General features: G+C 43.4%; 1 protein-coding gene across 1 annotated transcript in view; it reads left to right on the top strand.

The window, feature by feature from the left end:
• The first annotated feature begins 2,901 nt into the window (after window positions 1-2,901).
• ARPC2 (actin related protein 2/3 complex subunit 2) overlaps window positions 2,902-15,470 on the top strand; it is a 29,535-nt gene continuing 16,966 nt past the window's right edge. Inside the window, exons 1-4 of the mRNA XM_058705263.1 lie at window positions 2,902-3,035; window positions 3,252-3,333; window positions 11,292-11,326; window positions 13,345-13,457. Of these exons, the coding sequence (XP_058561246.1) occupies window positions 3,260-3,333; window positions 11,292-11,326; window positions 13,345-13,457 (222 nt within the window). The 5' untranslated portion in view covers window positions 2,902-3,035; window positions 3,252-3,259. The remainder of the gene's footprint in view (window positions 3,036-3,251; window positions 3,334-11,291; window positions 11,327-13,344; window positions 13,458-15,470) is intronic.

Below are 15,470 nucleotides of genomic sequence, written 5' to 3'. Positions count from 1 at the left end.
TCAGACTTTTTTAAAAAAATTTTTTTACATTTTTTTTTTTTTGAAAGAGAGAGAGAGAGAGAGAGAGCACAGCAGGGAAGGGGCAGAGAGAGAGAGGGAGACACAGAATCTGAAGCAGGCTCCAGGCTCTGAGCTGTCAATACAGAGCCCGATGCAGGACTTGAACCCACAGAACCCACAGACTGCAAGATCATGACCTGAGCCGAAGTCAGACACTTAACTGACTGAGCTAGGCGCCCCAGGAATCAGACTTTGTATATAGCAGCCCTGAAAGGTCAAATAACATGAAATAATACTCAAAATTATGAGGAAAAATTATTTTCAAATTTGAAATCAATAACCAGCTGTTAAGAAAACAAAATTTAACCGAGTAAATTTGAAGATTTAATTGGCTTTATTAAACAATTCATGAATCAGGCAACATCCCACCCAGCAAGTAGAGGGGAGCTCTGAGAGGCTATAGAAAAGGACAGGTTTCAAAAGGCAGGACAAGGAAGCCCTGAAGAGAAAAGAGGATTATTTCAGGTGAAGTCTCACCTTCACTTGGGAACAAAAGGGTCTTAGTAGGTGCATTACCTCATCTTCCTTTAGGGGATCAAGAAGGTCCATGACACTGATAACCTGATTGGTGCTGATCAGAAAATTCCTGACTAAAGACTAAATTTCTGAGGGAGGTTGAAAGTGTAATTTGGTTTGGTATTAAGCCCTTCTTTGCAGAGTTGGCCTAAGTAACACGAGTTTGGGTTTCTTTTTTCTTTTTTTTAGTTTTTTTTTTTTTTTTAATGTTCATTTATTTTCATAAGATAGAGAGAGGCAGAGCTTGAGTGGGGGAGGGACAGAGCAAGAGGGAGACACAGAATCTGAAGCAGGCTCCAGGTTCTGAGCTGTCAGCACAGAGCCCTACGCGGGGCTCGAACTTGTGAACCGCGAGATCATGACCTGAGCCAAAGTTGGACGCTTAACCAACTGAGCCACCCAGGTGTCCCATTTTGGGGTTTCTTTTTAACACAGTCAAACTACAATTCAAGTGTTAGAACAAAGATATTTTCAAATATAGGGGCACCTGGTTGGCTAGTTGGTAGAGCATGTGACTCTTGATCATGGGGTCCTGAGTTAGCGCTGTACTTTAGGCATAGAGATCACTTAAAAACAAAAAAAAGCTATTTTCAAATATGCAAAGATTCCAACAACATAGCCCTTAATTAAGTCCCTTCCTTAGGAAGTTACTAAAGAAGGTACTTTAGCAAAACAAGGAAGTAAACCAAGAAAGAGGAAGACATGGGATCCAGGAAATGGGCAAAACAGCCCAGAACAGCAGTGAAGGAAAATCCCAGAATGACAACTGTACAGCAAGTCTGGAGAGCAGTCAATCCAGATTGAAATAAGAGACAGGAGGGCTCTGGGACAAAGACTCCAGAGAAAAAGTGGAACTTATGTATTTGAGTATATGGAAAATATTGCTAGACTTTGACAAAGTCTTAGAGTACTTACAGAGGGGATGGGCAGGCAACTGTAGATAATATGGGAAATTGACAAGAGAGAAAAAAGGCAATAGTTAACTCTAAGAAAAATGAAGGGCTGTATAAGCTAGAAGGCATGGTTGTAATGTACTTTGGAGCTCATTGGCAAATAATATTTGCATACATAATAATTTAAATGCTGATTATTGGTTTCACCCAAAACTGTTACATAACTTTGTGGGGGGCAGGGGCAGAAGTGAAAGGTCATGTTCTTATCTATCATAGCAGGAAGTCAACAGATAATGCTTAAAATTAACAAATCAAGAATAGTAAAAGCAATTGTTGCGATATATGGATGGAATCAGGATGAATATGTAAGAGTTAAAGATATTGCCTTTAAAAAGTAGGCCAGGGAACTGCTTTTTTCATTACAAGACTTTTAGTTTATGTATGTATTTTTACACTATGTATATGTAGTATTTTAATTCAATAAACATTAATGCTAAAATGTTAGCCTATAAGAAATGTTTTAAAGAGCTGTGTGGGCCTTGATGACAAGGACTAGTTTTTGTTCATTTTTTGGATTTTCCCACTCTTACCCCAAGAGTACATAGCAGAAAATAAGTCAGTGCAGGTAGAAGAGATTTAACTAAGTTTGTTAGATTCCCCCAGAGGATGGAAAATACAGAACAAGACACACAGACAGAAGGTGCAGATTCTGGATACAGATGAGTATGAAGGTAGGTAGGTCTCTGGAAGAGGTAGTTAGGTTAAGGGTCTCAAAGACAGAAATCATGTTCTTGGCACCCAGGGGCAGCTCCCCAGGCACACAAACGGAGACATGACAAGACCCCGGAGAGACATATTCACCACGGTGACTTCTCATTCCTTTCCTCCATTACACGTTTAACAATTTGTAGTTCTATAATTGAGAATTTATTATGCTTCCTTTACCAGACTATAAGCTCCACGAGGGCAGGACGTCGTATCGTTCACCACTGCGCCCCCAGCACAGAGCACAAGCCCACTAAATATTTGTTGGAGAAATGAATTCGTGAATTCGTGAATTCGTGGTAGTGCCGCTGGACAGCCATTAGTGCGGCATGAGTAAGGGACACACAACTGAGAGCAAAGGAACCGCCTGGGAGAAGACGCCGGGGTCTTTGAAATGACAAGACCGGAAGGGTGGAGCTGGACCTCTGGGACGAGCGGTTGGGAGGCGCTGGACAGTGAAGCAGGCTTTGGGGAATGACAGCCCGCTCGGAAACAAACTCGCAAAGGCTGTAAGTGAGGGGGAACTGTGGGAAGGCGGAGGCGACCGGGAGACGGGGTGGGGGTCGCGCATGCGCCACGCCACCCCAGCCTCCGCGGCGACCCTGCGTGCGCGTGCACGAGGGGTCGAAGCGGAAATGGCGCCGCGGGGCCGCGCGTCCGGGCAGCGAGCGGAAGTGGGTGTGAGAGCGGAAGTGGCCGGCTAGAGCCGGGGGCTGGGCGGGGACCGGGCTTGTCGGTGAGGCGGCAGCGGCGGCGGCGGCGGCGGCGGCTCGGCAGGCGGGTTCAGGCTTCGGGGGCCAGGTCGGTCGGGTGGGTGGGTGTCACCACAGCCAGTGCGTGCGCGGGCGAGCGCTCGCGTCTTCCCCTTCCCCCCACCCTGGTCCCTCTCCCCTTTTCCCCTAACCTCCTACCCCACCCAACCCCCCTCCTCAGGGGGCAGCAGGGCCGATCCCTCCGTCCTTTTCTCCCTTACCCACCCTCACCGTCCCTTGTTTCTCCTTCCCCTGCCCGGGGCAGCCGCCGCCATGATCCTGCTGGAGGTGAACAACCGCATCATCGAGGAGACGCTCGCGCTCAAGTTCGAGAACGCGGCCGCCGGGTGAGCGCGCGCCCGGGGCCGGGGGGTGGCGGGGGAGGCAGAGTTGACCCACGCTAGTCCCTAGTATCGCTCAGTCCCCCAGTCTTGGAGGCACGAGGTGGGAGACCTGGCCGGGTGTGGGGACGGCCCCGGCGGGGTAGACGTGGGAGGCGACTGGGCGCGGTGGGGTGAGGGGCAGAGATGCGTGGGGAGAGGCTCCGTGGAGGGATGCGGAAGCGGCGAGTGGATAGGAGCGTGAGTGCCAAAGGGCAGGAGACCTGTAGGACGTGAGGACTGCCGGGCCCGGAACTCTGGCCGGGGTATCCCATTGCCTTCTGGAGCGAGCAGGGGACCCCTTCCTTCTGTAGTCCCCGTCATTGTTCGGAACCCGAAGAAAGCTCCTTTGGGATTGGATTGAAAGGAGTTTCCAGGAATTCCCAGGACTGGAGGAGGGAAGAAGATTCAGGCCTAGATCACCACCAGCCTTCTCGCTCTCCCCCCCCCCCCCCCCCCACCTCTTCGTCTAAAGGAGCAGGAGGCAAGACTGAAAGCAGATTCAGTCTTGCAGCCCGACAAATGCGACTTCTCTGGTTTCCCTTCTTGGAACAGTGCTGTAAGACACTTTGGCCATTTTGTTACATCTTTCTCAAGCAAAGCTTGTAGTCTCCCAATCCACACCCCTTCCTTATCTCTCTTCTGAGGTTCTAATTCAACTTTCCCCACCCATTTATCTTTTAAACGCTTATACAAGATCCCTGGTCTGTGATTTCTTCCGTGGTAATGCTGGCCCAGGTACACACTTAACAAGAATCCAAAGTCTATAAAGGTGATTCTTAGATCACTTTTTTTACCACTGGCCTTTTTAAAGGTAGGCTTAGCACATGTTTCCAAGGCAGTCTTCTCTGTGAAACACGGGAACCTGTAGAAAACAACCTCCTCCTCCAAAGCTGCTTTGCTTTCTAATGTTTAAAACGTGAGCCGAAGATTTGGTTTTAGCTTTGAATTTTTGGTGGCCTGTACATAGTCCCTTTGCCTCACTTCTCCATTGTGAGGATGGGGCTTCACATCTTGGTTGCACAGTTGAGGAAATAAGTGCAAACTTTCTGGTGAACTGGGAACTAGTGATGGGAAAGTAAGTGCTTGGAGATCTGCAGACGGGAGAGGATTGGTAGAGGGGAAATTCTAAGTAGTCATAATGAACTTGTGGCTTGGCATTAAAAAAAAGACTTCTAACTCACTACTTAAATGGAACATATTGTGTCTCCTGTCCCTTTTAGTAAGGTTACAGATTTTATTTGTAAAATAAAGCATGGCTTTCCATGAAGTAACGCATACAGTAAGCAGTAGCTACTGTTTCCTGCCACGGGCTGCAGTTGCTTATATTTTAGGCCAGATTCTTTGCATTTTAAAGGTTCAAGTCAATCAGATCAGAGTCTTATTTTGGGTGATTGCTGTGTACTTTTTTGAGCAGTGTAGCACAGAGGAGGAAGTTGAATTAACTTCTGCATTTTCACAGCTGAACCTGTTAAATGCGTTTTCGAGTCCAGACTAGCAAAGAATGAGATCTGGGTGGTTATAAGCCGATTGACAAGATAAATGCCTGTTCATTTTCAAGTAGAAGCATGCCTTGTAGTGTAGAAGTACATTCATATCTGTTTGTGTATTTGTGATTCCAAATTGAAGCCCATTACCCAGAACGTCAGCTCTTTTCCTTTTAGAAAATTAACTCTTACAAATACTCTTTCAGAGGAATTAAAATAGGCACTCAAGTCTGGAAGCGTAAGTTGGAATTTCTAGGACATTTCTTAACAAAGCATATGTTCTAGCAGTGTTGCATATTAGGGCAGGGCAGCAAGTTTAGGCTTTACTATGGCCTGTCTTCCCTTTGATAAGTGACTTTAAATAGGTAGGCCCAAAACAGCACTTTGAAAATCTTTGAACAGAGACCCTGATATCAGGCCTAGGAAGTGGGGCTTTCCTGGGATTGTAGATGTAACACCCAGCAGAAGCTGGCATCTAAGCCCGCTGTGAGTTTCCAGGCATACACGGTGAGGCAGCATTGAAGTAGTTAACGTATTTATCAAGGCACATGGCTACTACTCCAGAACTTCTAGCAAAAAATGAGTAGTGTGATCATCATAAACATTTATGGGATTCTTCCAGTGCCCCAAGCAGGAACAGAGGAAGGACGCCTTTCTGAGAAAACCTATTGGCAAAAGTTATAGAGGAGCCAAAGGGTGAGATGTGTTAGGGTGGAGATGGGAGAAAGGCATTAAAGAAGGGGAGTAGCTGGGAGGAGAAACCCTGGAAATTGGAGAGGTTTTTACCAGCGTGAGAACTTGCTGGGAGAGGTCAGCTTCACCCTACTTTACACTTCTCAGAGTACACAGAGAGCAGAGAGTGCACTTCTCAGACCAGTTGGGGAAATTATACTTCTGAGCAGCCTTTTCCAGAACGAATCTCACAGTTCTGTGATGCCCAGTACAATAGCCAGAAGCTACATGTGGCTAGTTAAGCTTAAATAAGAATCAGAGTGAAATAGAACTAAAATTAAGTTCCTCGCTCCAGCCACAGTTGTAGTGCTCAGTTGCCGCATGTGGCTAGTAGCGGCCTTATTTGGACAGCACAGATGCAGAACATTTCCATCATTGCAGAAAGTTCTATTGGACAGCACTAGCACTGTTGCACTGCTGAAAATGCAAGCATGAGGTAGTCTTAAAATCGTCCTGTGGTGCATGCTGCAGAATACAGTTCGGCGATTTTCCTCTTCAGGTTGATTTTTTTTTTTTTTTCTTTTTTCTTTAAATCATGCCTCAGGTCATCCTGCTAGATCTTCTTGCATGTGACATCCTGCTAAGTGTCTCAACTTCCTTTGGGTAAAGCAGTTCTTTTATCTGAACTGTTTAACATTGGGTCGTAATCACCTTTTAATTTATTTGGAGGCAGTACTGACGAAGCCTAAGATTCATTCCAACAAATTGCTTTTTATTTTTTTCCTACCACACTCCTGTGAAAATGGCTTCTTGGAATGATTCATATGTCCTCGCAAAATGATAATTATTGGTAAATTGTCTCCCTGACAGCCTACAGACTAAGAGAACATGCTGATTAAAGAGCCATGCTCAACACTGCAGGTAACCTCATACACAGGTCTTGTCAACAGCGTTGCCTTTTCATTTAGGAATTCTTACCCAGATGCCCAATTAAAGCAGAAGTAATCTGGCAGATTAATTTAATTTTTTTGTTGCTGTATATACAACCAAGAACCTTTTCAGCCTCAGAAGCTAGGCCTACCAACTTACCTAGAGTCTGGAGGCCAGAATTGAGGAAATGCTGTCAGATGCGAATTGCTGTTGATTTTAAGTGCATGCTGGCTCCTTGCCACAGCTGTGCATGTTGCGGGGCTCTGTGGTTCTGTGAGGGGGAGTGACGCTCAGGGAGCAAGCGGTGCCAGTTGGGGTGGGCAAGGACTGTGGGAGGAGAAATTTGAGAAAGGAATAAATTAAATCTTGCTGATACCCTGTTCTCGTTCCTAAATGTGCTGCATCTGTCCTCAGAGAGACAGACTGGTTTGAAGTGATTTGGAATTAGGACATTGGTTAAGCATTCAGAAGAAATGGAATGGTCTGATGGGTCTGTTAACAGGTCGTTACAGTTGCACACTGCTGCCTGACTTCCGACCTCTGCAGCAGTGCTTTGGGCGCGAAGCCCCAGAGCTACACTCCCCCAAACTGATGACTCCTTAAGGGCAGAGCCTGTCCCTGGTCATCATTCTTTCCCAGCATCCTCACTGTATGTAGAGTTAGCTCAGTAAATATTTTCTTGAAGGAAGGGATGAGCCCAGATAGGATGGATCTTAGTTTCTTTAGGTGCTGATTTTATCACTTTTCTGACATTGTGTGAATCGACTTTTAGATCATCTTTGTTCTCCATATCTTGAGATACAGCTTAGCAGAGAGTAGGGACCGCATTTCTCTAGTCTTTGCTCAAATGGGATGATGGGAGCCTTCTAGGAGAATTACAGAAGAGAGATCAGAAACCTTATAGTGAGATAGCAGAATTCAGTAATTCGTCTCATTCAGCTCAGTGAAGGGATAAGTAGAAGAGGGACATAAATGCCCAAATGGGGAATTGGATGCATTCAGGAGTAAAGGCTCCAAAATCCTTAATGAGAAAAGAGGATTGGAAAATGAAGTTGTCAGGAGTTCTTAACTGATGAATTAGTAACATTCTAGGAACTTCCTTAGAAGAAGGATAAGAGTAGGAGTGCCTGGGTGGCTCAGTCGGTTAAGTGTCCAATTTCACCTCAAGTCATGATCTCACAGTTGTGAGTTTGAGCCCCACATTGGGCTCTGTGCTGACAACTCAGAACCTGGAGTCTGCTTCAGAGTCTGTCTCTCTCCCCACCCCCCGCTCATATTCTGTCTCTTTCTCTCTCTCAAAAATAAATGAGTTTTTTTTTTTAATGGAAAAGGATAGCAATTTTTTTCTAAGGATTTTAAGAATAGTGTTTGAAACCCATCTTAATGAATTGAATATGTTTTAGTATCTTGTGCTATCTAGTCAGTAACCCTGAGGGCTTATCTAGCTGATTTGTTCCAGGAATCTGGACATTAAGCACTCTGATACTAATAGGGTTCCGTTTCTCCTGGTACTGCTGACCAATTTCTGATTCTGGGATTTAGCACAATCCCACAACTTCTCCCAACCATGGCTTCAAAGTGTGGTCTCTTCTGACTCCACCTAGAAGAAACACTAATTCATTGATTATCATCTATGAATTAGACACTTTGCTATAAGCTTTAACATAATTTCATTTGATTTCAAAATGGGCCTGTGTGACAGCAGTTCCCATTTACAGTTGAGAAAAGTAGGGCTGATGGGAATTGTGGAGGGAGTAGACATAGGTATTATGCACATAGGTATTAACCAGCTAACTTTCACTGGTGACTTCTGACCTTGTTTATGATATGTCACAAACAGAACATGATATTCATAAGGCACGTTGGGTAAATGGCCTAGCCTAGAGATCCTTCCACTGGACTGCCCTAAGGGCTGCAAGGATCATTATTATCTCAGCAGGTCTGTAACTTAGTCACAAGACACTGGTTGGGAAACTTGCACACATGTCATCTCAATTAGTCTTCACAACAACCTTATAATCTCCATTTTCTAGAAAAGGATCCTGAAGCTCAGCAACATTGAGTAACATCGAATGTGGTTACATAGCCAGTAAGTGACAGGACTTGTGTTGAACAGTCAACTCGGAAGGATTTGCTTTTATTGTGATTAAACTCACCCTCAGCATCTGAAACTTTGGCAGATGGTAAAACAAAAAACAACTTACCCATTTATCTTTTGGTCTATTAAGTGGTATGCTTTCCCCCAGTAAGATAAAACATATCTTACTCCCCTCTAGCTCCTTGGTTTTAAGCCACAAAAGTAAATAACAAACACCTGGTCTTGGAATTGACACCATCCTGTTTGGTCTGTGTCACGCTTGGTATGGTCTCCTTGTTGGGGCACAGAGTTGTAACTCCCATATAACTTCTCAGGAAGACTCCTTTGGCCCAGTGTTCTCCTCTACAGCCTGTCTCCTCTACAACCTTTTGTGCAGCCATAAATAGTAAACTAAAATATTAATGGTGGTTATTTGACAGATATTCCCAAGTCAGGCAGCAAACCACTTAGGATAGCTCTTGGTAAGCAACTTCTCCCTGTGGTTAGGGAACTTCACAGTCTAGAGAAATTCAGAGTTTCAGCCTTAAAATGTTTATCGCTTAGAACCTTAATGTTTTTTATTTATACCTAATTTTTCTTGGTCTGTTGATGAAGTAGGAGAGTGGGGGGGAATTCAGTCCTCCGTTGGCTGAGTTAAAGCCTAAAGATTAAAAAAAAAAAAAAAAAAAGACCCAACCACCTACTAAGTGATCCAATATGGACTTTTACAAGCCTCCACCCTGACTTTTTGGCACAGCCACCCTTCCCCAGGAAAATACACTTTGGTGCTTCCTCCCATTGTGCAGCTTCTTAATATTTCGTCTAAATGAGCCATAGATTAATGTTTGTGCTTCTTCTTCCTTTGTCCTTGTTTTTTAGCGATGAGGAATGGTGGTTGGCCATTCATTGCCTTTGTCTCCTGGGGTGCAGTTTCAAATGAAAGATCAGAAGCAACTTAAATTTTCATTTCTTTTTTTTTTTTTCCATCATATTCTGAACTCACTGCTTCCCCATAAACACACCTGATGCTTCCATTCTTAGAGACTCCCGAAGTGTTTTTCCTGAGTCACATATGGATGGCTTTGAAGGAGTAGGGTGGAACTTCATATGTGACCTGTATAGGTTGATTTTTCAACGGGACTAGCATATGTTTAGTAGAAGCCAGTTTCCTGGAAAGGTATTGTTTAGCATCTGTAGCAGCTTTTTAACAGTCATAAACCACACTCTATATTCCATTATTTCCCAGCAACCCTGGAGGGCAACTCAGTCTTGGTTCCCCTTACAGGTGAGGGAGCAGAGATAGTATAAAAGATATGTTCTTGATTATGAGGTCTTCAGCAAATTAGGCAAGGATAAATGTGAAAATGTGTATGTCTTGTCTTCTGGTCCATAAAACAAAGTAGAGTCATTTGAGTCATAGGTAGCTAGTGATAAAACTGTGGCGTCTTCCTTTGTTTCCTACCATTGGGCTTGGAGAAGTGGGGCTATCACGTAAGGTAGCTTTTCACAGGAGGTTAATTGGCCATTATTGTTTATAGCTAGGATGTATGTCATGCTTTCTAGGTAAGAACTCAGCAACATTTATCAAATAGAAGTTTACATACCAGGCTGAGCTGGCAGCTGCACAGAAAGTATCAGGCTGTCGTCATTACCTTCCAGGATAAGTTGTTTCGTGTCCATTCTCTTGCTTTATCTTTAGCAGTTCTATGAGGTCAGTAGGGTCATCGTGTTCTCCCATTTTATAGGTGAATAGGTGAGAAAATAAAGGTGTGTGGATGTTAACTCGTCTGAAAAACATGGTCTTGATGAAAAGCTAAAGTTGAAAAATCGGAGTCCTGACTGTTCCCAGTGATTTCACAGTGTTACTTTGTGCTGCGCTTTCTGTGGAAATGTCACACTGTAATTTCAAAACAAAACAAAACTAGGGTAGAACCAGTCAGAGAGGACTTCATGGAGGAGAGTGGTGAGTACTTTGGTGACATAAAGGGAGAGGAAAAGATGTGTAGGAAGACTTACAAGTTGTCTTCGAACTGATACAGACTTTCTGTTTTGTTTTATGGCCTGAGATCATCCTTTCATCTTAAGTATATTAAAAACCATTCTACATTCTGTTTAGCAGTTTTCCTGCTGAGTGTACTACCTCTGTCTCCATCACTACAGTCCTGTGGAGGGAGACACTGATCAAAAGATAGCATTTTGGGGGGGCCTGGGTGGCTCAGTCGGTTGAGCGCCGACTTCGGCTCAGGTCACGATCTCGCGGTCCGGGAGTTCGAGCCCCGCATCGGGCCCCTGTGCTGACAGCTCAGAGCCCGGAGCCTGTTTCGGATTCTGTGTCTCCCTCTCTCTGACCCTCCCCCATTCATGCTCTGTCTCTCTCTGTCTCAAAAATAAATAAACGTTAAAAAAAATTAAAAAAAAAAAAAAAAAGATAGCATTTTGTAGTTCACATATGCAAAGGTGTATATCATAATGTTAAGGAATTCTAAATTGAAGTTAAGCGCCAACCATGGCAGGGATTCAACAGCAGCTGGAAAACAAAAGCAGTACCTGTCCTGCTTCCTTTTTGTATCCTCCACCTTAAGTGAGCCCAAAGGTTCAGGTACATGAGAAAATGAATTGTGTACTCAGATCAGCAGTCAGCATAAAATTGGTACTGAATGCTGTGATCTGAAGTAAAGCTCAGGAGCCTTTGCAAGGCCCCTGGAAGGCAAGCTGCAAAACAACCGTCTTAACTAAGGGACTCTTCTTTTGTTTTGCAGTAACAAACCAGAAGCAGTAGAAGTAACATTTGCAGGTAAGTGTCCTTACTTCAACCTTGTAAAGCTAATATAAAAATAGAAAAACAAAATAGCTTCTAAAATAAATTTTGACATTCGGGGTACAATCCCTTGATCGTGAAGGCTTTTTTGAGGTCATTGTTTCAGATGACTATTTTATGGATTTATTGGACTGTGTAAAGTTAACCTGCTGGTACCTTAGAAGGTTGTGTTTACTTTTGTGGTACGAACCAAAGTTTGTTTAATTTGGAAATACTAAATTCTCTTCAAGTAGCCTTCCTCTCAGTTTGCCTAGCACTAGAGTAGTGGGGAAACATGGAAAATGCTAGAGACCTGTTCAGCAAGTCAGGGGTTATTGCTTTCTATTTCCTGTAAAGAATTAGATATTGATACTACTCACTTGCTGTGTGAACTTCAAGGAGTTAAACAGTCACCCTCCATAAAATGAGGGTACTTGACTAGATGGTCTTGGAACACTTCTTGCAGCTCTAGTGCTATGACAGGAGTCCGGCTACCATCCCCGTCCCCTCCTACTAACTGGCAATGCCAGGTCTCCCTAAAGTGGTGGCACTCAGCCCCTGGTTTCAGGAACTACACAGGGTGAGTTCTCTCTGTACTGCAGGAAAATAGCCAAAGAGAGGGGAGACCTATATAGAGATTAGAAGAAACTTAAGAGATAACCAAATGCAGTGTAGATCCTAATTCAAATAAGACAACAGTATTTTAAAACTGTTTTCTTGGGGGCGCCTGGGTAGCTCAGTTGGTTGGGCGTCCGACTTCGGCTCAGGTCATGATCTCACGGTCTGTGAGTTCGAGCCCCGCGTCGGGCATTGTGCTGACAGCTCAGAGCCTGGAGCCTGTTTCAGATTCTGTGTCTCCCTCTCTCTCTGACCCTCCCCTACTCATGCTCTGTCTCTCTCTGTCTCAAAAACAAATAAACATTTAAAAAATAAAAAATAAAAAAAAATAAAATAGAACTGTTTTTGGGGGTTTTTTTGAGACCAAATATTTGAAGACTTGACTGGATATTTGATATTAAGTAGTTGTTTTTAAAAATACAGGCATGGCAACAGTATTGTGGCTGTGTTTTCTGAAATTTCTTCTTTATCATTTAGAGATACATTCTGAGATAATTATGAATGAAATGATGTGATGTCTCAGATTTGCTTCAGAATAAATCATTGCGAGGGGGGTATCCCAATAAGATTGGGCCGTGTTGATCATTGGTGAAGCCACATGGTGGGAACTAGGAGTTCATTATACATTATCTCGTATGCATATTTAACATACATCACAACAAAAGCCTTTTAAGAAATAACTTTCAGCACCAAGCTGTGATGAAGGTAAGAATAGCTTTGTAATTTTAGTAAAGAGCAAAGAGGGGCACCTCGGTGGCCCAGTCAGTTAAGCATCTGAAACTTGATTTTGGCTCACGTCATGATCTCACAGTTCGTAAGCTTGAGCCCTCGTGAGCCCTGTCTTGGGCTCTGCACTGACAGGGAGGAGCTTGCTTAGGATTCTCTCTCTCTTTCCCTCTGTCCCTGCCACTCCCCTGCCCCTTCTGTCTCTCTCCCGAAATAAATAAATAATTTTTTTTTTTTCCTTAAAAAGAGCAAAGTGGGGCATCTGGGTGGCTCAGTTGGTTAAAATGTCTGACTCTCAGTTTCAGCTTAAGTCATGATCTCACGGTTTGTGGGTTCGAGCCCCACGTCAGGCTCTGCACGGACAGTGCTGAGGCTGCTTTAGATTCTGTCTCCTCTCTCTGCCGCTTTTCTGCCCTTGTCTCAAAAATAAACATTTTTTAAAATTTTTTTAAATATTTTTTTTTTTAAAGGGGGACAGATAAGTACTTGACAGTTCTATCTCAGTGTTTATGCTTTCTGCATGGATTTAAACTTTTGCTTATCTGCACATATTTTGCTTATATGCCTACTTACAAGGGAGACCTCCTTGTGGCCTGTAACGAGGTAGCCAGGTGCCTTAAGGTCTTATTCCCCATTCCCAAGTTAAGCAGTTTTATTTGCTTTCTTCACAGATTTCGATGGAGTCCTCTATCATATTTCAAATCCTAATGGAGACAAAACAAAAGTGATGGTCAGTATTTCTTTGAAATTCTACAAGGAACTTCAGGCACATGGTGCTGATGAGGTATGTTCCACATCATTTTCCTCAGGACTCTTATTTCCTTGTCACCTTTAACTGGCAGCTTGCCACTCATAGAAGGTCCATGGCACTCACCACCCCTACCGGCACTGGCCACTTTGGACAGCTTGCCCACCTAACCAGGGGCTCTTGACTCCATTGTCCATAATGATAGAAAGGGTGTTTTTTAGAAAAGGCTTTGGCTGTTTATTACTCGGGGAAAATAAAGATGGTCCCTAACTAATGAAATGAAACTTTTGTTCTCCAAAAAATGCACTGAAGAATATTTCTTTGACCAACATAAAAATAGCTACTGCAAGACTAAGATAGGTTCCATTCTGTTTCTATGATATTGTGAAGCAGGTATGTAACTCTGGCCTTAAAGGTTTATGATCTTAATTTCATACTGTAGAAATTTAGGCACAAATCTACCCTTTTAGTTTTTTGGTTTAAACTTCTTTAGAGCTGGCCTCTTTAAGTATCTCTTCTTCCTTTTGACTACTGTACGGGAAATAAAAAGATGTCTATGCATTATGAAATTCTTGATGGCCATGCCTCATTCACTGGCTTCTTTCTATAGCTAAAGTAGCAGGTTTGGTTCCTGTTGAACTGTATTTGCTCTGGGGAGAGCCATTTATGGAAGAAAGAAAATGCTGTTACACCAGTGTGCACACGTTGTGGTTGGGTCTCAAAGCAGGAAGTATGACTCAGTTCCTGAATCAGTTTTCAAATATCTTTTAGTTTTAACAAGCTAGGTTCTCCTTAATCTGGTGAATGAAGATATGGCCATTTCTGTTTTCTTTGTGATTAAGGGTAGTAGTTTTTTAGTTATTTAAAATTTATGCAGTGAAAAGGCTGTTGGCAAAAAAAAAAAAAAAAAAAGATCAAAATCTCAATAATATTTTGGTATAAAAACTAAAATTAATGTTAACCAAATAGAATACCAAGAGCCATAGGCAGTCACTTAGATATTCACATGCAATTGATCTGTCCCAGCATTTCAAGGGGAGAGCCAAAACCTTTTCTGATTTGCCTCATAAGTTCAACGGAAGAAGAAACGTTTACAGAATTTGTGTTCAGGGTTGTTTTACATGAAACAAAATCTTCAGCAAGAAGACCTAGCCTTATAAAGCATAAGAAGGATCATTCTATAAAAGCTAGTGGCCAACTCTTCCCTTTACCACATTCAGAGTAAGAAGAAACAAGTGGCTGTTAAGGTGGCCCTGCTTTTGATTAACCATAAAATAACTAGCTGTAAAGAATTGTTAAACCTTTGAACAGACAGCTCAAAATCGTGTAATCGTTTTCCCTAGACAGTCCTCTCTGTGTAAAGATGCAGGTGTGGTGATAACAATAATCCTTGGGAGGGGAAGAAAGTGTAACAGCTAGATTTCTTAAATCTCCTTTCCAGACTGCTCTCCAGGCACTGGAGCTCCATAACAGCACTATTCTTGTAGCTCCCACAGGGCCAAAGAGCCAGCTCCACCCGCTCAAGTGGGTGGAGCAAGTAACATTCACAGTTGGGGAGCAGAGGGCACAGTAAATTGCTCCCTGAGTTGGTTAAACAGTGACCAGCCTGTGATAACCGGAGGCAGCTTGTTACTTTGAAAGCCTCTGCTGCTAGGGTGGGAAGGTCTGATGGTGAGCATCAGTGGGTTGCCTCCACCCATCTCCTGGTGTCAGGTTGGAAGATGGTGCTCATTGAAAAAGGGAATCATACAGGGTTAAAAGTGCAAGTGAAATAAACAGGGAAGCATCCGTTAGTTTCACCAAAGGGGAGGGAGCAGAGGAGTTGAACGTGGCTGAAATTTGGCTGTAAGAACCTCTCAGATCTCAGAATTTTAACTTTCCTTGGAATTAAACTAAGAATTAGGAGCTATGGTTTTTTTTCTCCCACATCTAACTTTCCCTTTCTCCTGGTACCCACAGTGCTCACAGTACAGAATTGTAGCTCAGAGGTGGGATGCCAGTGAAAATTCTTAAGGGATGTGCCTGTTACTTCCCTACCCCCACCCCTTC

This window comes from Neofelis nebulosa, chromosome 2 (assembly GCF_028018385.1).
Source record: "Neofelis nebulosa isolate mNeoNeb1 chromosome 2, mNeoNeb1.pri, whole genome shotgun sequence".
In the NCBI taxonomy this organism is placed as follows: domain Eukaryota; kingdom Metazoa; phylum Chordata; class Mammalia; order Carnivora; family Felidae; genus Neofelis; species Neofelis nebulosa.
This window is presented reverse-complemented; position numbering and strand designations above follow the sequence as displayed.